The 22,393-nt window shown below is 53.2% G+C and overlaps 5 protein-coding genes across 5 annotated transcripts; 2 read left to right on the top strand and 3 right to left on the bottom strand.

The window, feature by feature from the left end:
- Positions 1-46: 46 nt before the first annotated feature.
- On the top strand, positions 47-924 carry H257_12954 (hypothetical protein; the record flags this gene model as incomplete). The annotated part of the gene is made up of 3 exons (XM_009840357.1): positions 47-175; positions 510-688; positions 741-924. 3 exons carry the CDS (start codon positions 47-49, stop codon positions 922-924), a joined length of 492 nt encoding a protein of 163 aa, XP_009838659.1.
- A 1,207-nt stretch (positions 925-2,131) lies between these two features.
- On the top strand, positions 2,132-2,829 carry H257_12953 (hypothetical protein; the record flags this gene model as incomplete). The annotated part of the gene is made up of 3 exons (XM_009840356.1): positions 2,132-2,368; positions 2,424-2,528; positions 2,635-2,829. The coding sequence occupies 3 exons, from the start codon at positions 2,132-2,134 to the stop codon at positions 2,827-2,829; spliced, it is 537 nt and encodes a 178-aa protein (XP_009838658.1).
- Positions 2,830-10,042: 7,213 nt separating this feature from the next.
- On the bottom strand, positions 10,043-13,257 carry H257_12952 (hypothetical protein; the record flags this gene model as incomplete). Its single annotated transcript, XM_009840355.1, has 5 exons — positions 10,043-10,162; positions 10,210-10,682; positions 12,025-12,205; positions 12,787-12,849; positions 12,904-13,257. The coding sequence occupies 5 exons, from the start codon at positions 13,255-13,257 to the stop codon at positions 10,043-10,045; spliced, it is 1,191 nt and encodes a 396-aa protein (XP_009838657.1).
- Positions 13,258-14,342: 1,085 nt separating this feature from the next.
- Positions 14,343-15,381, bottom strand: H257_12951 (hypothetical protein; the record flags this gene model as incomplete). The annotated part of the gene is made up of 4 exons (XM_009840354.1): positions 14,343-14,569; positions 14,655-14,985; positions 15,042-15,162; positions 15,371-15,381. The coding sequence occupies 4 exons, from the start codon at positions 15,379-15,381 to the stop codon at positions 14,343-14,345; spliced, it is 690 nt and encodes a 229-aa protein (XP_009838656.1).
- Positions 15,382-19,261: 3,880 nt separating this feature from the next.
- On the bottom strand, positions 19,262-20,608 carry H257_12950 (hypothetical protein; the record flags this gene model as incomplete). Its single annotated transcript, XM_009840353.1, has 4 exons — positions 19,262-19,466; positions 19,963-20,087; positions 20,356-20,414; positions 20,509-20,608. The coding sequence occupies 4 exons, from the start codon at positions 20,606-20,608 to the stop codon at positions 19,262-19,264; spliced, it is 489 nt and encodes a 162-aa protein (XP_009838655.1).
- Positions 20,609-22,393: the final 1,785 nt, after the last annotated feature.

The raw sequence follows: 22,393 nt of genomic DNA, 5'->3' as shown, positions 1-22,393 counted from the left end.
ACCCTCCGCCGCGAGCCAGGGAGCGCGAACTCCGGCCTCTCAGCCCATGACTGCGCCGACATGTAAGGGGGACGCCCTGGGCCATGTTGGTTCGACATTGGGGGGTGACGGCATCCCGGTGGTTACTCGATCCATCCGGCCCTTCCACGGCGCGTCGTTCGGAAAGGGCCAATTGGTAGGGACCCGCTGAAAGGGATGTCCGACGAGTTGAGTCCCGGACAAAAGACTGTGTAACCAGTGGTGGTTGCGCTCACTGAGCTTAACCTCCAGCCTCTTTCTGCACTCTGGGCACCTGATTCCCGGTAAAAAATCCGCTTTGCTATTATTACCACTAGGATCGTGTAATTGCGCTATGTTTATGATATGTGCATGAACGACATTACCATCGACCAATCCAATTGTGTAATATTTTTCAATCCAATCATTGCGCCTCCCATTGTCGGTCGTCCAATCCCCTGGTCAAAATGTGTCGGTTCGATGTCGGATGCCACCTACATGTAATATTAAAGGTTTTGCTTTGGCTGAATCCCGAAACCCCGAGCGCACTACCACCTGCGCCAGGATCGAACGCCGGTGCATGCACGGCCTCGATACGTGCATGCAGCGCAGTCGATACAGGGCACACTTTGTCCACCGCCAAAGTAAACGTGTCCCCTCTGAACCTCCTGATCCGTATCAACCACACAAAGTACCACAACCAAACAAGACATTATCGTTATCGACGGTACCATCCGCGGTAGACGTCATGAATCGCTCCAGGACACGGTATACATTCGCTATCGACTGCTACATCTCACATGCAAACAGTCTCAGGCCGTGTCCCACGAAACGACGCTGCAAGCCAGATGCCTTCGACCGCCACGTCATGAACCCATGAAACCCCGAAACCCCGAGACCTCTGTTGGTACCTGCAGCATCGACTAAAAAGGAACCTGCACATTCGAAAATGGCAAGGAATGGACGACGAATACAGTACAACTTAATACAGACGCTACAAACATCAAAAGCTCAGCCGATGGTGACTTACCACGCAACATTCGTCACGGAGGGCGACGCCACAGTATGACGTAATACCATTTCTCGCCGCAGACACCAGAGACAGCCCAAAGATACTCGCCTCCCCTCAAACGCCAGAGAACACAGTACGGCGCATGCCATTATACCGGGTTGACGGTGTTTGCAGCGATCGTTGGAGTAGTGTTGGTGGTGGGTGCTCTTCGGTGGGAATCACCGCAGGGCAAACACAACCGACATGACTCCAACGAACGCTGCAAACACAACCGACACGACTCCAACGAACGCTGCAAACACCATCGACAATGTGAGTTTCTTCTGCCGATCCGCAAGTCGTCTCGGTTGCGTGTATCCTTCTGTTAACGGGGTCTCAACACAAAGCGTACGCCATCAAGAACGATGCCACCCAAGCAGCATTCACATCGACAGCCTAGAATCTGTTCATGTTGTGGTCGTCGGTGGTGGGTGTGACGTTCGGCGTTTAGTGGAATCTCCGCCGGCGTTTTCGCGTTCTGTGGCTGCAGTGGCAGACGCCCTGCGGTGAGACTATGTTTACCACTGAAGGACACACACGACTGAGACGACTCCAACGAACTGAATTGACGCCATGGACCGCCAAAAGTGACTCATACCGGACCGCTGCAGTCGCCAGGGAAAGCTTCAATGTATTGCATTGTAACAGGGTACCCTACATGACACCCCAAACCAGTATCCCGCCGCAATCACGATTGATACGTTTGGCGGGATCTATTTCATTTTTTAGTAGTGCTTGTAGTGGGTCTTGTGGGAACACCCACGACATGACCCACCGCAATCTACCACCGGCAAGTCCCCTGTTGGGTGTGGAGTATCTTAGCAAGAGACAGGTAGTATCCTTGTTGGCGCATTCCATGTCCATTGGTCGAGGATATGTCAACACGACGAATTGAGATCGATAGGGGATGCAAATGTGCGTTGTGAATCAGTAGAACTAAGACCTTTAACATTGTCAGTCTTCTTTTACCTTTGAACCCGGTGCATCGAGTTCTAAAGGAGTCACTGTCAGTTCAGGACCGGCAGACACAACAATAAAATTATTAGTTTCGTTTGACTAAAGGAACTCAAGCTTGCAAGCACCATGGACTGCGAGCCCGCCACCCCGCGTGCCTTGGCACCCCCGACGACATACGACCCACAACAAGGTTCGTTGTCTGACCGCACCCTCGCTTCTACAGCGCGTCGGCGGCGGCGGCGACCCTGCAGCCAGAAGCTGCAACGGAACCGACGGCGAGCCTCCCACGTGTGCAGGCAATACCACGGATCCCGGAGACGTCCGGGCAACAACAAGGATACCCACCAGGCGGGGCCTACGGTGGTCTCCCAGCGCAGTCCTACCGCCCACTAGCGCAACTGTCGTCGCGGGTGGGTAGTGGCTCGTCGATGGTTATGTCCATCGTCGCGCCCAACTACCATGGAGTGGCAACGACAACGACCCGACAACCGGGCCAAGTGCCAGCCTACCACGGCCGACAGTCGTTGATGGGTATAATTCACGGTGGACAACGTGTCGCACCGTCACAACATACGTCGTTCCATCATCACGTTGACGCGGCGCCTGTGCAGTCGCAGGGCCAAACGTAGACCGCCCATGTACACGCGCACGAGCATGCCCTACAACAGCACGAGATGCAATTGGCATCGAGGCAGACCAAGCGACAAGCCCACTTTGAGTGGGAGCAGCGCCAGATGCACCAAGCAGCGGCGCAGTACAAGTACGCGGTCGAACAAGATGCGACGGCGCACACCGCGCAGTTCAAGGCGAACTTGGAGCGCTAGGCGTCGGGTACAAGGCGCACCTCGACCTGGAGCAGCAGCGTGCCTTCAACAATGCCAACCTCAACTGTCAACAGATGTAGCAGCGGCAGGTCCAGCAGCAGCAAGAGGCGCAGACTACAATGGACCAGCGTCTTGCAGCCAAGCGGCAAGAGGAGCGTGCCCGGTAGAACGCGCAGCTGCGCGCAGCCGGGGTCAACATCCCGACCGAGGGAATGGCCGAGAATACTCAGTTGCCTGGGTCGCCGATAACTTCGGGAGGGGGTGAGGCCCCTCCAGGTGCTCGAAGTAGCAGCCTGCCTCCGTACTTTGACTCGGCGTGGCATCGCACCAGCTCGGAGCTCCCGCCAGGGAGTTTCGAAGACGGGTCGACATTCTACACGATGGGCAGCCATCCGATGTTGGCTCCAGTGCGACATCCAACCCAGACTAGCCCGTTACCACAGTTAACGGCGGCGCCGCTCATCAGCAGGTACACGCCCACGAAGCTACAGTACCTGTCTATGGCAACGACAGCTTCAAGGAGCGCGACCAACAGAAGTTCGCCAAACGTTTCACCGTGTACGCCCACCGCCAAGACGCTATTAGCGTGAGCAGCGGTGTGCGCATCGGGACGGTATCAATGAGCTCCTGCATGACGACGGAGGCTCTCGCCACCACGCGCGGTTCCAATTCGATCGTCCCATCGAGGACATCCGCGAGACGGAGTGGGAGGCGATGTTCGAGGCGTCGATGCTCATACCAACGTCGAGCAAGGCTGTCGTCGTCGCCCGCCTCAAACAGCTGTCGATGGACAACACCCTCCTTCGCACGAGCGACCACCATGACGGACTGGCAGGCGAGGTACATGGGCATCCTCACGGATGAGGCAGCCGAGGACATCGACTTCTTCCATCCCAATGCCGTCATCCAGGCGCTCATGCATGGCATCTAGCCCGACGGCGCGAAGGCGCTGGTGCGCAACAGCTACGACTTCGATGACAAGGAGATCAAGTTCAACATCTCCAAGTTCTGGAGCCATGTGCGCGATGTACTAAGCAACGTGCTCCCGCTATGGCGGCCGAGGCGGACGCACTCCGCGCCAAGGGTATCAGCAACAAGAAACGTGCCGAAACAGTCCGCCGAGGTCAAACGACTTCAAGACAAGGCCACACTGACAGCAGCGGTGGTGAAACGACTGACGTTTGAAGCCAGGGCCCGCCCCGCTGGTGGAGGTGGTGGCGGCGGTGGTTGCGGTAGCAGACCTCGAGCCCCAACAACACCAGTGTGTCGTGCTGGACTTGTAAAGGCCCGCATTACCTGAGCGACTGTCCGACCGCGTCCGAGTCCACGAAGCTAGCGATCGCCAAGACGAAGCGCGACGAGACGCGCAAGAAGCCTGCTTGGTCAAAGCGGCTTAAAGAACCTGGCCTTCCCCACGGCACCTTGCCAGGGCGTGTGAACGACGAGGACATCACAGCCATGGTGCTAGTCTTACTCGACTCCAGGTCGAACTGCGCCGCAATCATCTCGCGCGGCCTCGCGACGCGTCTCTCGAAGCGCAGCGGCGGCGGAGAGATGCTCACGGCGTCGATGCCCCAGCCCATGAAGGGCTTTAGGCAGGTGCCCATGCTTCTCACGCGCTATATGCTCGTCAACAAGATTGTCTTGGGCATGGCCGATGGTCCTATCACGCTCTTGCATGTCTTAGCGTGGATCGACGAGACCGACAACGGTGCCAACATCACGCTTGGTCGCAAGGTGATGGAGACGTTGGGGTCTGGAGGGTTTTCTCAAAACCGCACGTGAGAAGCGCGATGTCTGGGACTTGGCGGACATAGTTGCCACCGATGACTCAGCGCCGACGGCGCTCCAACGGGTTTCCAAGACCTGGCACCGCGGCACCGTGGACGAACCGGACCCTGTGGTAGACGACGAAGACGACAACGCCGCTGCCTATGCACCAGATGCCGACCACGATGCCGTTGTCAAAGAGCTCTTGCTCTACGCCGTGCGTGCTGCGCAGGCGAATGGCCTCTCCGAGGGCGAGACACGCGAGGTCCACAGCCTCGTCATGGCAGCTATCGACGTCTTTCGCGTCGCGCCTCGCAAGAGACACCGGTCGAGATTGAGGCGCTCAAGGTCGTCCTACAACAGGGTGCTGTATCCGTTCGATGCGCGGCGCTACAACCCTTTCTACACTGTGTTTTTGGCGAACACCGTGGCTCGACCAAAGCTTGGCCGTCGTCAACCCGGACTCGCACTGGGCCTCGGCGCCGCGCGTCGTGCCCAAAATGAACGGCTAGCTACGCCTCACAGTGGATACACGTGGCGTGAATGCAGTCACGGTTCCGTTGGTGTGGCCGATGCCCATCGTTGTCATGTCCCGGCTGTTGGGAAAGATGGTGTTCTTCGTTGGTGATTGGTTCAGGGGTTTCTGGCAGCTTGGGTTGCACCCAGACTGTCAGCAGTGGTTCTCGGTGCTCGGCGTCAACTGCGTCGTCACGCCGACGCGCGTGCAGATGGGACAGACTGATGTCATCGCCTACTGTCAACGCGTTGCGCAGGAAGTGTACGGCGAGAAGTACGGACACGGGCTCGAAGGCTGGGTCGATGACGTCCTCGGCAGCGCCACCGACGAGGGCAGCCTCATCAACCTCCTCAAGTTCCTCCTCGCCCGGTGCGCCCAGTACGGATTGAAATTGCACCCAGGGAAGTGTACCTTCTATGCCACAGAGGTTGTGTGGTGCGGTTGCCGGGTCAGCGCCGCCGGAATCAGCCATGACCCCGACCGTATCGCGGGTCTCACGGGCCTCTCGACGCCGACGACGGCGGACCAACTACAACAATTTATCTGTGCATTGAACTGGATGCGCCAGTCCATCCCGCAGTATAACCCTTTGATGGCGCCGCTGCAGGCACTTCTCGAGGTCGTGTGCTCGGCCGCGGGCACGCGCAAGAAGACGTGTCTGGCTTCAGTGGCGCTCGCGGACCACGGCTGGGCGCCAGCGCACGCCCAGTGCTTCGTCCAGTGCAAGCAGGCGCTCATGCAGCTCGTGACCCTCTCTCATCCCAACGAGGACTTCGACTTCTACCTGTGCACGGACGCGAGCCACGAGTTCCACGGCGCCGTGCTCACGCAGGTGCGCACCGGCCAGCCGCAGTTGCCCGTCGGCGAGCAAGACCATCGTCCTTTGGCCTTTGTCAGTGGTGCGTTCGACAAGACGCAGCTGCGGTGGAGCGTCACTGAGGAGGCGTACGCGATCATCTACGCTGTCAAGCGCCTCGATTACCTTCGTCATCGAGCGCGCGGCTTCATTATCTTGACGGACCACCGCAACCTGGCGTTCATCTTTGGTGTCGAACCGTCGCCGGCACAACCGCGCTACCTAGCGGACAAGTTGGCGCGCTGGGCCGTGGCCCTCACCTGCTTCCGCTATGACATCCGCCATGTGTCCGGTGACGAGAACGCCTGGGGCGACATGCTCTCACACTGGGGTAACCGGGCAGCCACGGTGGACGCCGTTGCATGGGTAGCTTCCGATGACATCACCATCAGCAACAATGCCAGTCCTCTGGAGTTGAACTCCAGTCGGGCACTCCAGGTGCGACGTCTGGTGACGGTGCCACCAGTGACGCCGTCGCCGCTCGGCGCCGACTTCGAGTGGCCGACGCTCGAGTCACTCACCATCGTCCAGCGCAAAGCGAAGACTGAGTTCACCAGGATCAAGGCTAGCTTGGTCTTCGACAACCCCGACGGCATCGGGCGCATCAACGGGTGCATCTGGATCCCAGCCTCCGCCTTGGACACGCAGCTCACCCTTCTCGTTATCGCCCACGCCGGTGCGATGGGCCACCGTGGCCAGGCTGCGACTCGGGAGGCGCTGACGGGCACCTTCTCGTGGCGCAACGTCACCGAGGACTTCGCGCTCTTCGTGCGCCAGTGCCTCAATTGCGTGTGCGTAGGCAACGGCACGGTGCCGCGTCCTCTCGGTGAGACGCTGCACGCGACAGTCCCGAACGAGCTCATCCACTGCGACTTCCTGTCTATGCCGGACTGTTACATCCACGTCATCGTCGACGACGCGAGTCGTTTTTGCCAGCTCACGGTCCACGACGGGTGCCGAGCGGTCGACGCCATCGATGCACTTCAACAGTGGTTCGCGAACTTTGGCGTCGCACCCAACTGGGCATCAGATCAGGGACCCCATTATAAGAACCAAGTCATGGAAGAGGTGCGCCGCCAGTACGGCAGCGTACATCACTTCTCGCCAGCCCACTGCCCGTGGGCTAATGGCACCGTCGAGGTACTCATGCGCTCCGTCCTCAAGACCATGAAGACGGTGCTCGCCGAGCTGCACGTCGCCGCCAAGGAGTGGCGCTCGTTCGTGCCACTGGTGCAACACTCGTTGAACCACACTCCGAGTGCGAAGCTTGTCACCGGCAAGGCGCCGATCACGGCCATGACCATGCTCCCGCCCGGGCATGCGCTTTCGGCCTACCGCGTCGCGGACGAGGTGCAGGAAGTCCCGGAAGCTTCCCTGGCCCGCCTGCGTGAGGACAACGTTATCAAGCTCGCTGCAGCCCGGGACCAGCTCCACCGGGAGGCCGCCAAGACCAGTGCCACGCTCCGGGACAACGAGCGTGCGAGACGCAACAAGAAGCCGAACGTAAAACAATTCTTCTTTAACCTCGGAGATTACGTTCTAATCGGCCAAGTTTCAGAGTCATTCGCCAAGAAACTTCAAGTGCAACGGCTCGGGCCGCGTCGGATTGTGACAATCGTACGCGACTGGGTGTACCGCGTCGAGGACCTGCGCAATGGCGCCATCACTTCGCACCATGCCTCGTATCTCAAGTTCTTTGCCGCCCGCGACTTGCTTGTAACGCAGGCGTTGACAGATCACGTCGCATACGTCGAGGGCGGCCACCATGTTGAGTGCTTCCTCTACTGCCGCTTCGACCGGACGATCCACTCGTGGATGCTCCGCGTCAAGTGGCTCGGGATAGACATCCTCGAGGCCTCGTGGGAGCCGCCGGCAGACATGGCCACGGACGTGTCAGTCATTGTTGCCGCCTATCTACGCAAAGCGAGCCGCGGGAACGGCAACGTCGCCAAGCTCAAGATGGTGCTCGCTATCTCGCACCCAGACGTCGTGTAGACCATGGGGGAGTTGTTGGGTGTGGAGTATCTTAGCAAGAGACAGGTAGTATCCTTGTTGGCGCACTCCATGCCCATTGGTCCAGGATCTGTCAACACGACCGAAGTGAGATCGATAGGGGATGCAAATGTGCGTTGTGAATCAGTAGAACGAAGACCTTTAACATTGTCAGTCTTCTTTTACCTTTGAACCCGGTGCATCGAGTTCTAAAGGAGTCACTGCCAGTTCAGGACCGGCAGACACAATATCCCTCCGCAAGCCCACTAGGGTGGCCACAGTACCAGTACACACGACGAACCGAAAGACCACCAACACGACAAGACCCACAAAAAGACCATTGACAAAACCAAGAATCGTAGCTAGCAACGGTGGGAGTTCCGCGTGGTGGCCTTGTTGGTGTATGCGTCAGAGCAGCTTCAACTGCACTCACGCACACACCAACAAGGCCACCACCGATGCCAGTGAAGCGCGGTGTTTGCTGGAAGTACTGGGGTCACTGATGAAATCGCAGAGCTTCTAGCAACCACAGGGCTTCACTTTTCCGAAGGGACATGTTGTGTTCATTGCGGTTGACTTCTTCGGCAACTTGTGCCATTTCGCGAGGTCCGATTATTCGACCATTCGTCCAAGATGTTTAGAACAAAAGTATAGTAGAAGATCCATAGTGGACTAACAAGTAGAAATTCAGTTTTCATTTACACGATTAGCTACCAGTCGTCGTTCTCGGTGGCATATGTCCTGTGGTGAGACCCGGTCTCTCACGGCATAAATCACCGAGAACGACGTCAAGGAACTCCGTAACACCACCAATTTCTATTGCGGTGTGGGGAGTACAGATAACGACGGACGAAATAGCACTTCAAATTTGTATTGGGACAAACTACTTCGAACGTAGAATACTTAAATCAATACGAAATTTTAGTATCGCAATAGGACACCTGGACTGAAGAGATGTCGACTAGTTATCCGGTTGAGAACCGGATGATGGGCACGGTTACAGACGGAGTCCCAGTTAATTGAGTTTGGATTATCATTTGTCCCAGGTTACGCGAATAGGTGTATCCGGATATGATAATTCCCTAATTGAAACAGTGTTTCGGGACAAAACAACAGTGGAACTGATTTAATGAGGGAATTATTCACACATTATCAGAAGTCCCATCGCAGCTCGAGGAATTCACTGGCAGTAGGGGGTGACGCCCTGCTGGAATAACGCCGGATAAACATCCGGATACGTGAATTCTTGCACAGTTGTTACACAGATCAGTAGAGTTGAATTTCACACCACGGGGATCTACAGCCACAGAATTTATCCATACTTGACTTGAGCTTAACCGGTTTCGTTGTTGATGAATACTTCGTTTTTTATCTTCTCATGACATCGAATTTTTCGCATGAGTATTTGCTCCTTGCCATGGAGATGCATTTCACGGAGGACACTGCGACCGCCGACGACTACAGACGACGAGGGATTTTAAGGGACACTTGGGACTTCGAATTTAGCATGAAATCGTAATGTGATTGGCTTAAGACATTCGAAATTCGAGAATAAATGTAGCCAACCACACAGCCGCAGCTGCATTTTCATATTTTGAACAAACACGTATTTTATAATAATTGGTTCGATGGTTCAAGATATTTTTTGTCTACCGGCGCTATGGCGCAGTGGTTAGAGTGTCAGTGTCAAATAGGACTATTTTAGGTGTTATCCTAATACTATTATTGCCCAATGGGCTCATCCAATACCTAATGCCTATGCACATGCATGTGCGTAGGGCGGCACTGGTTTTCCGAGGTTTAGAAATAAATACGCAGAGGTAGCAAGAAATACCGTGATTGGGAGAACCAGGTGTTGCGGTCCACTGTGTGATGGCCGCGGGAATGATGGGTATCGGAATGTTCGTGGAACAACGCAGTGATGATGATGGGCACCATGCGGTCGTGAAACGCTCTTGTAGTTGGACTTGGCATGTGCTTTACCTCCCATAACACACAGGTCCACGCTAATGGCGCTGATCGGTCGCAGAGGTCGGCGCAAGGAGCAGCGTGTAGGGGTACTTGGTCCACAGCGGTCGTTAAGGCTCTTGGACGCGGAGGGTTTGAAGGACTTCGAGGACAGAGGAACGGAGAGCGCAGTCGGGGTGTTGTAGGCGGAGCCATCGGCGTACAGACATCTTCCAGCCAAGGAACGACAGCTGATCCACGCTGGGGGATGCAGCGGAGTCGCCGTTTCATACTGAACCTTGTTGTGCTCGGACCATATGAGGTGGAGGGTTGAGGCTATGAAAAGGATCCATAGAGTCTTGAGGGCATCTTGGTGATGGTGGCCGCGCGCATTGACCGTAAAAAGGTCAAGGTCCGAGATAGTCGACCACGAAAAGGTGACCCCGTAGCACCTCCAGGCATCGCTGTGAAACGCCCATACTCGGTGGATTAGGGGACATGCGTGAAAGGCATGGTGTTGGGTTTCCACTCCACCACAGCCGTAAGCACAGCAGATGACATTGGAACGCTCAACTTGGAGGTAGGCAAAGCGGCAGTTGACAGGCAGCATGTGGAATAGGAGGCGTAGCCACGCATCGCCATGCACTGGTGGAGGCAACCGACAGGTCTGTCGTACACGCCTGGCATAGTTGTGGAGGGCGGCAGCGGTGGCTCGGGCAGTGCTGGACATGGGGTGGGGTGTCTCGGTAGCTGGGGCATGATAGGACAACGCTAACACCATACGCCGTGGCCAGAGCTCGAAAGGGGTGGGAACGTCCTTAGCCAGGCCGTAGAAGGGGTGCCGAGCTGTTGGGGCGGTAAGGGTGGGTAGGGGAGGGAGCTGACGTGGTTAGAGTGTCAGATTGCAAACCGTGAGATTCGGGTTCGAATCCCCACCTGGTTGTACCTTTTTACATTTTTACACACATCTACATACAAAATCATATACAATCCCAAAACCTCTACACTTCGTAGTGGAACTCTTTGATGGAGCAGTGTACCATGGCCAGACGCTGACCTGACCTTGAAAGGCGCTGTTGGAGAAGCGACTGTGAGCGTGAGTACAATTCGCTTGTGTAACAGCGCCTGAGCAAGGTAGACTGTACGGGAGCATAGTCAGCTGCAGACCGAGTCGACTAAAACACCTACAACAAGTCACGCCTAGCAGTCATCTGCAGATCCATCCCAAAACCTAGATTAGGGTGTCTTGGGCTGACATGGCCTCCCTATTCAAACTCTGGAAACCTGTCATTTGCCAATGGGACGCCGAAGTCGTCACGCCGGTTTCATGGTCCTTGGCTATTTTGAAATGACACGTGTCGACAAAAGACCACCACCGGGCATTTAAAATGTTTTCAACCCAATCATTTTTGTAGCCAATCATTGATTAGTATTGTCTTAAAATTATTTGATTGGATAATAGCAATCATGTGTTGACAAAACTTCGGTGTCCCTTAAAATCCCTCGTCGTCTGTATGTCGTCGGTAGCGTGATCAACACTGTGAAGGTTCATGATTTTGGAAACTTCGTCTTGCAAACAAGGCTTTCGCGTAAGGAAAAAGTATCGTACCAAAATCACTGGAAAGTGGGTTTGTTGTAACGAGGATTGTGATTTTGCAGTTCGAGCGTCAATGCGTGTGGACAAGTTTGCTTCTATAACTACCATGAACTTGTTGCACAACCACCACCTTTTCGAAGCCTCGGATGCGAGTCGCCACCCCGATTTGACGAGTTTGTGGTGAGAATTCTTGTAGTTTTGAATTTATGATAGTTACATTACTAATTTAATTTCTAGTACTTACATAACTAATTTAACTTCTGTTAATAATAGTTACATAATTAATTTAACTTCTCATTAGCCGTGTGGAACCACTTGTGCTTGGCGTGTGAGACTTGGCGGAAGCCGAGATATGCGCCAAGGCGTAAGAACAACTGTATACAAGTAGCCGATGGACTTGGTGAACATCGACTTTTTTGCTATGCGTAGTAGATATACCCTCGGGAGTTGGCCCTATGGGTAGGGCTAAGGGGAATCAAAGCATCAACAGCAGTAGACCTCCAGAATGCGTACTACAATGGGTGGTTGCATTGCCTTTGTCACTGGCACGCTGCTGTTCGGGGCGGACGGAACGATCGTATGGGGGCGCCACAACTTTGTCGGCAGCTGGCACGACGCTGACAGAAGGTTGCCGCTTTGGGACAAGTTGTTGGTTCCAAATGCAACTCTTGCCCGTCATGACGTGGTGTCGGGCAATCTATTCGGCAAGATAGGACGCCGTTGAAAGATGGCAACTTGGATCATGCTTCACGTGAGTGCAGAGCTGGGTTACTCCGAATCAGTGTTGCACTAACATCAATTCACCAGGCCGCTGAATGGGGCTTGGGTGCAGCAGAACAAGTTTATCGACAGTTGCTTTTACCATTTTCATGCAATCCAACATTACGTGGCTTGCGCTTGCAAAATATTTTTATGCTGTATAATTTTAGGGTTTGGTATTTCATAAATTAAATCGGTAATGCAAGGTTGCATGTACTTGTATCGTGCGAGTCAATACTGGAAGCATTTACTACTTTCATGTAGCGAAACACAGTTATGAAACTGTATTAGACTAATTGTATGTACTGTATCAAGCAATTACTGTAGTAAATACAGCTAGCATACACTGATCGAACTTCTCGCGCCATTCTTGCATCTCAAGCTGCTGGGTTCGGAATGCTGCATCACGCTCCTCCATTTTTATAACAAAGTCAATCAATGTAGCACCATCCATGCATACCAGATTCCATGCGTTGCCGTTTTCTGATTTGGTTGTCGGTCAATCTTGCGACGGCGGACCGCAGTTTGGCTCATCGCAGGCTCTGCACCACGCGACCTTCCCAAGGCGTTCAAGTCTGCAGGCTATAACCCGGTCCGCATGGCTATCAACCAACGCATCAATGGGAGCAGCATCACCGTCCGAAGCGCCATCGTTGTCATTGCCCTCATTGGGGGGCTGCTGGCATGATAGCAAGTCGCAAACTCCCATTGCGGCTTCGATTGCTTGTTGGAGTCGCTTTGCTCTTGATACAGTGGGCGGACACATGGAGTCGCCAGTGGGTTTGCGGATACTTCGAAGAACCTTGAACTTTCGCTGGATGCTGTCGCCGTGGCGTTCTGGCCACCCTCGTTCGCTTGAATTGACGTGTTGTACGTCTCTTGAATGATGTCCCAGTGCGCTGGCCCCCAAGGCAGGTGAACTTCGACGGTATCAAGCATCACGTGCACCTCGGGGTCTGTCCATCCTTTGCCTCGCGATGGCTTTGCCATTGGAGGACATCGTCAAGTGTCTTCGACACAACTGGGCAACAATACTGCACAAGGTTTTGATTGGCTTGCTATATCCAATCACAGCTAAGCTTATGCATTTTTCAATGGCTGACCAAATTTGGTCGAAGTTTTTCAGCATCGGCTCAATAATATTCACTCACAGTACGGATAAATTATGTACCACAATGGGTTCAAACGGAAGTCCCCCACTTATAAAAGCATTTACTTAGGGTCTGGTTTAACAGTAAGTAAAGAATCACCCACTTTTTCAGCACTCACTTTTCCTCGTAAACTATGTGGGCACTCACTTATATAAAAAGTTGATCAAATACACTGTACCAACTTTTTGAAAAAGTGGGTGGTTTGACTTGAATTTGAGTAGGTATAAATTATCAACAAGTTATTAATAATGAAGTGAAAAGTTGGCCCATACTAGTATTATGGATACCGGATAGCAACTTGAGCGTCAGTTTCCCCAAACCAGTCTTCTGCCGAAGCACAATGGAGACCGGGGATATCGTAGCGTTCGCAATACAGTTGCAGCAGTAGCTTGTGTGGTTGCCGTTGTCGGACACGACGGCAGGTCAAACAAGGAGCCAACGATGAATGTTTACGCCATTCGAAACAACGACTGGCAAGGTATTTATGCCCTACAGTACTATGCCAACATCATTTCACAACTAAAACTGTTCTACGTCACATGCATCGCAGCCTGCCCAGGAGATGGGCGGTACAACCGCAACTTGCGCGTCAGCAGGTGCACATTTGACCAAATTCGTTTTGGATGCCCTTGGCTTCTTCTATGTCGGGCTGTCATTGGCAGCCACTTCTATTTGCCCAAGCTTCGTCATTATGAGTGATTGGCCATGAAACACCGCTACTATCCGGGCACGTTTTACACTGACCAGTTATTATTTTACCGGATTACTTCAACCAGCACCAACTTTTTCTCACCCAAAAAGTTGTCGAAAAAAATCAGGTGGATTTTACTTCAACCAGACCCTTAGAGGTGTTAACTGTCAAGGACTGATTTATACGGATAACCCTTAGATAGGACTCCATGCAATCTTTATAATAATTCCCATTCAATTTACACTGAAGGCAGACCTTGGTGGAGGTGAGCGCTGCTCAGCTGCTTCCGCAGCGGCACGTTTTCCGACGTCCTTGACATTGTTCGTGGCGGGCGAGAGCATTATACACGTTATGCTGCATGCCGCGTTCACGCCAGTCATGAGTGCCACAGAAATCCCCATGATCATGGTCGGGTGTGGCTCGTCGGTCGTGGCGCTGTTCAGGCAATTGGGCGGGGCATCTACACCAAGGCCGGCGATGGCAGCACCGATATCGTCGGCAAGTTCGAGCAGGGCATCCCCAAATACGACCCGCGCGGCGCGTACGCATAGTCGGTGTAGTACTGCGCCGACTTGACAAAAACGTAGGCGGTAACCATGCCCACGATGCCATGCCCACGATGACGCAGAGGAAAAAGTGCAACCACGCGCCGGGCGCGGCGGACGAGAAGAGAAGCCACCGCGTGGACAGGCCGAACCCTGCCAGCACCAAAAGGAATGTGATCGAGTACCCGCGTTGGAGCGTGGTCATCGGGTCCGACTCGGTTGGTCCGGGCTCTGTCACGCACAAGATGCCGATGGAGGACACGACAATGTCGAAATCGTGCACGACCATGGGAAAGAACACAAACGACACGGGGGACTCGATCGCGACTTCCTTGGCGAGGGAAATGACACCTATAATCTCGGCTGCGGCGCTCTCAACTCAAACACGTGGGCGTAGCTCCCGACGCAGTCGACGACCATGTCCCCAACCAAGTAGGAAATCACCGACGGGTTGGTGCGATCGATCGCCAAGGCCAGGACCACTGGGCACGTCACCAACGCATGGTTCCTATGATGTGTGCGGCAATACGAGTCACTACATTTGTAGCGAGATAGGCATTGGTTCATTGACAGGAACTTCCAACATTTTCATGACGACACTGGTGACCTAGTTTTCTCTCTTATGCCAGTGGCATCACGACGATGTTGGCAGCACACTTAATCTCTATACTGTAATGAAGCTCGACGTAGCAGTAGGTAATGCGAAAGCACGCTACTTTCGCGTCATCGTAGGCTCGTATTACTCCCAGCGCACCCCCTATGCTATACTAGTAAATGTTAACGAGTTCGGTCGTGCGACGGGTCGCGGAAGCGGTGTTCTGCAGCGTGCAGAGCAATTGGGTCGCGCTTTAGTTTGACCCATTGCAAACACACACTCTCTGTGTGTGTGGCGTGTCAAAGGTTCCGATACCTTAGTGGAGGTACTCAGTATTTTAGTGAATGGTAGTCAGTAGGCGCCTTGTGGAGTGTTTAACCTCACTAATGTCAGTGTGTATATTTGCTGCCTTGACGAAGGTCCCGCGGCCGAAAGCCAAGTAGAAGCGGGAGACAAAACAATGATATCTTTAGTTAATTGTTGAGCTATTCACTGGAGATGGTACGAGAACATTCCTCCGACGAGGAAACACCAACGAACGCCGAAGAACGATCGCAGTCGCGTGACCGGATCGAGGAGCCGCGAGGACGCACTGCTCGGCGCACCGTTGAGAACCCGTTCAGATCTCCCCGACGACGACAGCCACCTGCTGTCGACGAGTGGCACGTGGTGGGTTTTACACCCCCGCCACAACCCGACGAACACCAGCTGTCGCAGCGTTTGTCAGCTACTGCTCCACCAACGACTGAAGCAGATGGCGCGTCAGTGCCGTTGCCAGCCGACAACGACCCGTCTGACGTCCGTGACGATACGGATATGGGCAGCGATGGCGGCTACGGCCGTACGGCACCGCAAGCTTGGAACGCGCCGGGGCTACCGCAGCCGCCGACATTTTCGGGCTCGACCAAGGCCGAAAGACGCGCTTTTATGCGAGAGTACCAGAAGTATCTGGGACAGATCAACGCTCTGCAGTGCAATAGATCACGTGCGTTCGCGATGCATGTGAGTGCCTGCTGGACCCGTTCTCGAAGCGCCAGATCGCGCTGTTCGACTTCAACCGCGACCACCATTCCATCACGAACGATGAGTGGGTCGCGTAGTTCAAGTCAGCGTTTGAGGAAGACCCTCAAGATCTGGACGTTTTGAAGCAACGTCTGCAGCGAGCAATTCGCTTCGATACGAAGATCTTGGACGCGGAGTCCCGCGTCGGTCGTAGGCATGACGAGCTGATGCGCTCGCTGGAGCAAGACCATCAGGAGTGGGTGCTCCATCAAGAAGGTAAGATGGTCGTCGAAGTCATGACGAAATCAATCAAGCCGGAGTCGCTGAAGACAGCGGTTCAAAAGCAGCTGCAGTTGTAGCGGAACAAGGCGTTGAACAGCGACGTCTTTCGTTACGTCAACTGGCTGCGAACATTTGCAGCTGGCCACCAGCTATACGTGGGACTCGACGACGAGTCCAAACCTTCCCCGGCAGCGAAGCCGGTAGAAGCTCCATGAAGCGGCAAGCCTCGTATGCCCAGACGTGACAGCGGCCGGGAAGACGCCGCCAAGAACAATGGCAGAGTCGGCGGAAAGGCCGAAATGATTGCACCCAAGAATACCGAGCCCCCTGCCAGGAAGGACTGCTTGACATGAGTTACCGTGTGGCGCAGTGCCCGAAGACCGCGCCTGGCGAAGCTGAAACGTTGTTGGTAGCGCAAGTCAAGCCTGGAAGGACGGCATCAAGGTGCTGGTCAACCAGCCGCAGCGCCAAAAGACATAGCGCGGCGTGCTCTTGGAGAATATCGTCCGCGTGGACGATGTGCTATTGGACTCTGGTTCGGACGTGACCGTTGTCACGCGCGGCGTCATGGATGCGTTGGACGCAGCCGGTGTCAAAGTTGGGACCGTCTCTCATAGCGTGCGCATTTGGCGTACCCGTATGGCAGTGACGCCAAACCAGTTGCGATGACGCGCAGCGTCAAGTTCAACTGCGTGACGCTGGACACGACGTGTGTTGCGCGGTCTGAAGGCCTGGGTCGACGACGCGTCGACTGCCACCGAACTCATCGTGAGTCGCCCAGTCATGGAGTTACTGGGCTTCAGCGTTGAAGAGCTCCTTGTGGGAGAAATGAAGAAGAAGGAAGAATGGGACGTTTCGTCCGTGCCGACGAATGAATTGTCCGGCATGGCGAACGTCAAGCGCCTGATGGCGGAGAAGCTGAATCCGCCGGAGCTCGACCCCAACGACGGGATGGGCTGCAGCCCCAAGGATCGTGCCGAAGAAGGAAGTCGGCGACTCGCGCATGACGATCGACAGCAGTTGCCGCTGCATGCGGACAGCCAGATGTACTTCTCGTTCATGACGCCCTTCGGCGTGTACACCCCGATCCGCGCACTCATGGGACAGACGGACGCTGTCGCATACTGCCAGTCAGTTGTCCACCAAATGTTTAGTGAGCTGCTGTTTCGAGGCCTGTTGGCCTGGCTCGATGACTTGCTGGGGTCCTCCAAGACGACGGACGAGCTGCTCGACTTGTTGGACCAAGTCCAGTCCATCTGTGCCCAGTTCGGACTCAAGTTGAGCCCGAAGAAGTGTCATTTTTTTTTTGCGCGAGGCAGAATGGTGTGGCAAGGTGATTTTGGCCGATGGAATCACCATTTGAACCAATGCAAGCTTCGAACGGTGTTGTGATCCACCGAAACCCTACAGCATGGTGGAACGGGTCAATATGCTATTCCTCAAGTATTACTTCAGCCAGCGACCCGACCGTGCCACCAAGAAGGTCTTGCTCATCTGGGATGACGTTTCGGCTAACTTCACCGACGAGGTGACTGCCTACGCCAAGGAGTTAAATGTCGTTTTGGAACGTGTGCCCCCCCAACTACACGTGGATTTGCCAACTTGCGCCAACTGGTGCGGTCCAAGCAGCGTGGCGCCTTGTTCAAACTGGTCCCTCCGTCGCGCGAAACCATTGTGTCTTGGGTCTCAAGTGCATGGGCCGACACTGAAACATCTGCAATTCTCAACGGTTTCAAGAAGTGCCGCCTCATGGTTGCCCACACGAACTTTACATAGGAGATCTTTCAAAGCAGACACACGCGGCCAAAGAAATCCTCGACGATCACGCGGTCCGACGACACGGCGGTATTGCGATCAAGGTCGTGGCGGTCCAGCGTGCCACTGATGGGTTTCTTCTGGGGTGGAAAGCACGATGAGCGCCCACTGGTCCGGGTACGTTTGGAATCGTTCCCCATTAGAGACTTTGAGCAAGTGCGAAATCTTGACTTTCCAGACTTAAACTTCGATTCGAACTTCGAAGCTTGCAGACTTTGCTCGGAAACAGGTCTGAAAAGTGAGGAAGTCATCACACTTTTGGCCTCGAAGTCAGCAGACATATGACTACTTTCCGAGCCAATCAAATAGCTCTATTGAGGTTTGCTCCACTCACACCAACATGCTCCGTCCGACTCGCTTCAGCCGACGCATAGGTAGTTAAGACGATGTAGGGTTACGATAGTGCACAAGCGCGGGTATGTACAGTGATGCAGGACGCTAGTCTGAGTTTGTAGCTCAGGGCAGTACATCACAGTATACTCCCCGCCGCCGCGCACCAAGCCGCTGATGATTGCCGCCTGATCAACCTATGCCAAGGCATGAACGACGGGCGGCGAGCTCGGTCCTGACTACGTAAACCTATGTTTGGTCGCCACGATACTTGACGGCCAAACAGAGGGAGAATCTTGACTCAAGATCCTCAAACTTCGAAAGCAGCGGGCATTGAGACCGCTGAGCTAGTCCGAGTCCCTACAGTCCAAAGCGTTCGATGACTATCGTTTCATAACGTCGCACATGAGACACAAATCCACATTCTACACGCCCTTATTGTGAGTTCTACTCAAAATTTCCGTGCGCGATTCGTTGAATCGCGACGGAGAAATCGCGCCACGAATGAAACTTCCTGTGAAAACCTATAATTATGATGTGTGCAAGGGTTTCTGCCTCCAAACGCCAAATGGTCGATGGGAGTTCACGCCGACGCAGTCACCCAGTAAGGCAGCTTCCTGGCGTCACTCTGCTTCATCTCAATCACCCTTCCGTAGATTTCGCCAAGAAAGCCCAGGCATTGGCCAAACTCCTGCACATCCAGTTGTGCACAACTGAGTGTCGCCATATCCGCTGCGCGTTCGTACTGCAGCTCATCGCGTCGAAAGTCAGACCCCGTCGGTGCAACCCTACCCGAGGTGATAGTACCCGTAAAGACAATGGTAGACAGTGTTCGGATGGGCATGTTGTCGTGTGGCTGCAGCCTCCATGATGCAAAATGCTCCCCCACACCAAGACCAAAATTATTTGCCGAAAAATGTGTTTGTTTTGACCAATAATTGTCCTGGATTCACTTGAGAAATATTTCAATTCAGTGGGCTGAATGGTGCTGTTTCAGCAAATTTGGGCCGAATTCACAATATGTGTCTCTCGTTGAATTGCGCGCAATGAAGTCATACCGGTTGGCACAGACATCGATAAAATCGAACGAAGTACAAAGTATGTAAACTACTCACATTTCGCACTTGCTAAAAGTCTCTATTGTCATTGATCGCACGATCGGCAGCATTTTGTTTTAGGGTGGCGACATGGATTTCGATGCGAGAGCGGATCATCGTCAGATCCGTGATAGAATCAGGTTCATGCATTCTCATATCAACGATGTATCCTTCCGGTGACACTGACGCTTCAATCTTGAGACCGTAGAGCTTGTGCTTCCCGCTGAAGTAGTGCTTTTGCTCCCCAAAACAGCCGATCGGACGAGTCGCTGGCTGAACCTTGACATCCGTCGCGTACCTTGCATACGAGTACTGAGGGCATCCCCACCGGTGCGACTGTATAATCAGACTGTAAAATACCGTTTTACAGTTTCTATATTTTGATTTTCGTCAACCCCAGCGGTAAAACTGTAAAATCCGAATAATTTTTTTATCCGGAAATGAACGCCTGGCGCGCACGTTTGTGCATGATGGCGTGGGAGGACGACGATGATGACATGGATCAAGCTTGGGTGATTCTTGGCTTTCATCAGTCTTCTGCGCCCTAAAGGCTCTACTGCCAACCGCCAGCCAAACCTACCACGAGATAGCGAGGCTGCGCATGCTCGGATTTACCTACTACTTTGGCCCCAATCCAATCTACGGCGAAGCCAAGTTTCGCCGTCGTTTTCGAATGGCCAGACCGCTGTTCGAACGAATCATGGACAGTTTTGTGATGCGTGATGAGTACTACCCTTGGACGCATCTTGAGAGATGTTGATCCATGACCGGGCAAGCTGGCAGTCTTCGTCGGTCGTGAAGTTGGAGCCACGGACGGCCTTGGCTGATTCCATTTCTGAACCAACTGATTATTGACTCAACTGTATTTTACAGTGGACACTGTAAATCTGGCCGATTTGCCGTCTCGCGGTAAAATTTTACAGTTTCCTGTATTTTACAGTCGCCCGGTGGGGTTGTCAAAACTGTAAATAATCCGGATAGAACTGTATACTGTAATAGCGTTTACAGTCGCACCGGTGGGATACTCTGATGGAACAACTTGTTCTTGTCCCGGAGGTTGGCATCGTGACGAATGACTCGCAGAGGATTGGTTGGACAACTTCGACGACGTGCAGCACGATCTTCTCCAAGGTAGGAGCTTTCATGTCGAAGTCCATGGCATGCATGTTTGATAGTACTTAAGGATAAAATACGTCATGAATAGGTCGCGGGGGGGTAGTTGTCGATTTGCACCCGCGTCCCTCGTGCCAGCGAGAAAAGAGTGCGGCCTCCACCAGTCCCCAAATCGTGTCGAACTCTGTTGGAGTGAAGTTAGTGAAGGTTCTGAACGCGTCAATGCCACCACCTTCGATGACCTTGTCGATGACGGGGTGTCGTACGCCGGTGCGTCGTTTTCTTCATCTGCGAGCTCGCCGAAGTCGTGCAGTTAATAAGAGCACAAGTATTGTCGATTTGATACAAATTTGGGGAGGGGGTGCAATCGAATCGCGCCGACCAAACCGATCCACAATCGATCTGATTGGTTGAATTTCATTTATAAGGTATTTTTATTGGTTAATAATTTTGAGCTCATCTGAAGTAGCCAATCAAATCGATTTAAATTCCAACGAGAAACCACAACACGAAATTTCACTCGAAAGCACAAAATGTGCTTTGCATTTACAAGGGTGAATAAATGCCTGGTGTTTTTGCTAATTCACTGGGGTTTTATAAATGCCAAATAACTCTGAGCAATAATAATTACCTGTAAAGTTAACGAAAAAAACCAGTTTCATAGTAAGATATTTAACCAATTTAGGATAACTTTGTACTGCCAATCACACCTCGTTATTTGTTCAATTCAAAACCTCTGTTATATAATACTAACCATTCCGTCACGTGAATGAAATGCAAAATCGGCGTAGAAGCCATCGGTAACAGTCATTCAAGATTGGGTTTGAAGTACCCTAGTCGACACGGATCTGAGGTTTTGTCGAGTGTAAACTTCGAAGTACTGTACATCAGTCAGGCAATACGAGGCCACGTGCTCCTGTTCAACCCTTCCCGGTATCATCTTCCAGAAATACTGCGTGTTGATTGAATTAATATTACTAGTACTTGAAGTGCTTCAAGTATATTTTATGGTCAACCACACATTTCAATGTCGTCATTCTTCAATTTGCCACCTCACACACACTGCTCAGTGGGTCCGCGGGTATGTAAATAATCGATCCCCTTGCGCATTCAGCCATCCGTTAGTACCTAGCAAGGTTCATTCTATATCTAGGCACTACATAAATCAAGACTATAGAAGATGTCGTACAGAAGCAGCACGAAGCACGATATACGTGGAACTTTGGCGGCTTGTGGCGTAGGCTGGTTGCTGCGGGAGTCTGGTAGCATGCAGTACAGTTCACACGACTGCTCCAGGCCACGAGGCCTGAAGCAATCGTTCGAGGTTTAGTCCCATGTATACGTATAGCTACTCGCAGTAATAATAAACACTATATCCTGATTCGCGTCCGCTTCATGCCATCAATCGGTGGTTGGTCATAGGGCCGTCGATAAGTTTAAGGTATTTCGTGATTTCCTTCATATGTGAGTTTAATTAACCAATCACATTGCTAATAGTCACACGT

Source organism: Aphanomyces astaci, assembly GCF_000520075.1.
Source record: "Aphanomyces astaci strain APO3 unplaced genomic scaffold supercont1.44, whole genome shotgun sequence".
In the NCBI taxonomy this organism is placed as follows: Eukaryota; Oomycota; class Saprolegniomycetes; order Saprolegniales; family Verrucalvaceae; genus Aphanomyces; species Aphanomyces astaci.
The sequence above is the reverse complement of the archived record's forward strand: the minus strand, read 5'-3'. Positions and strand labels throughout refer to the sequence as shown.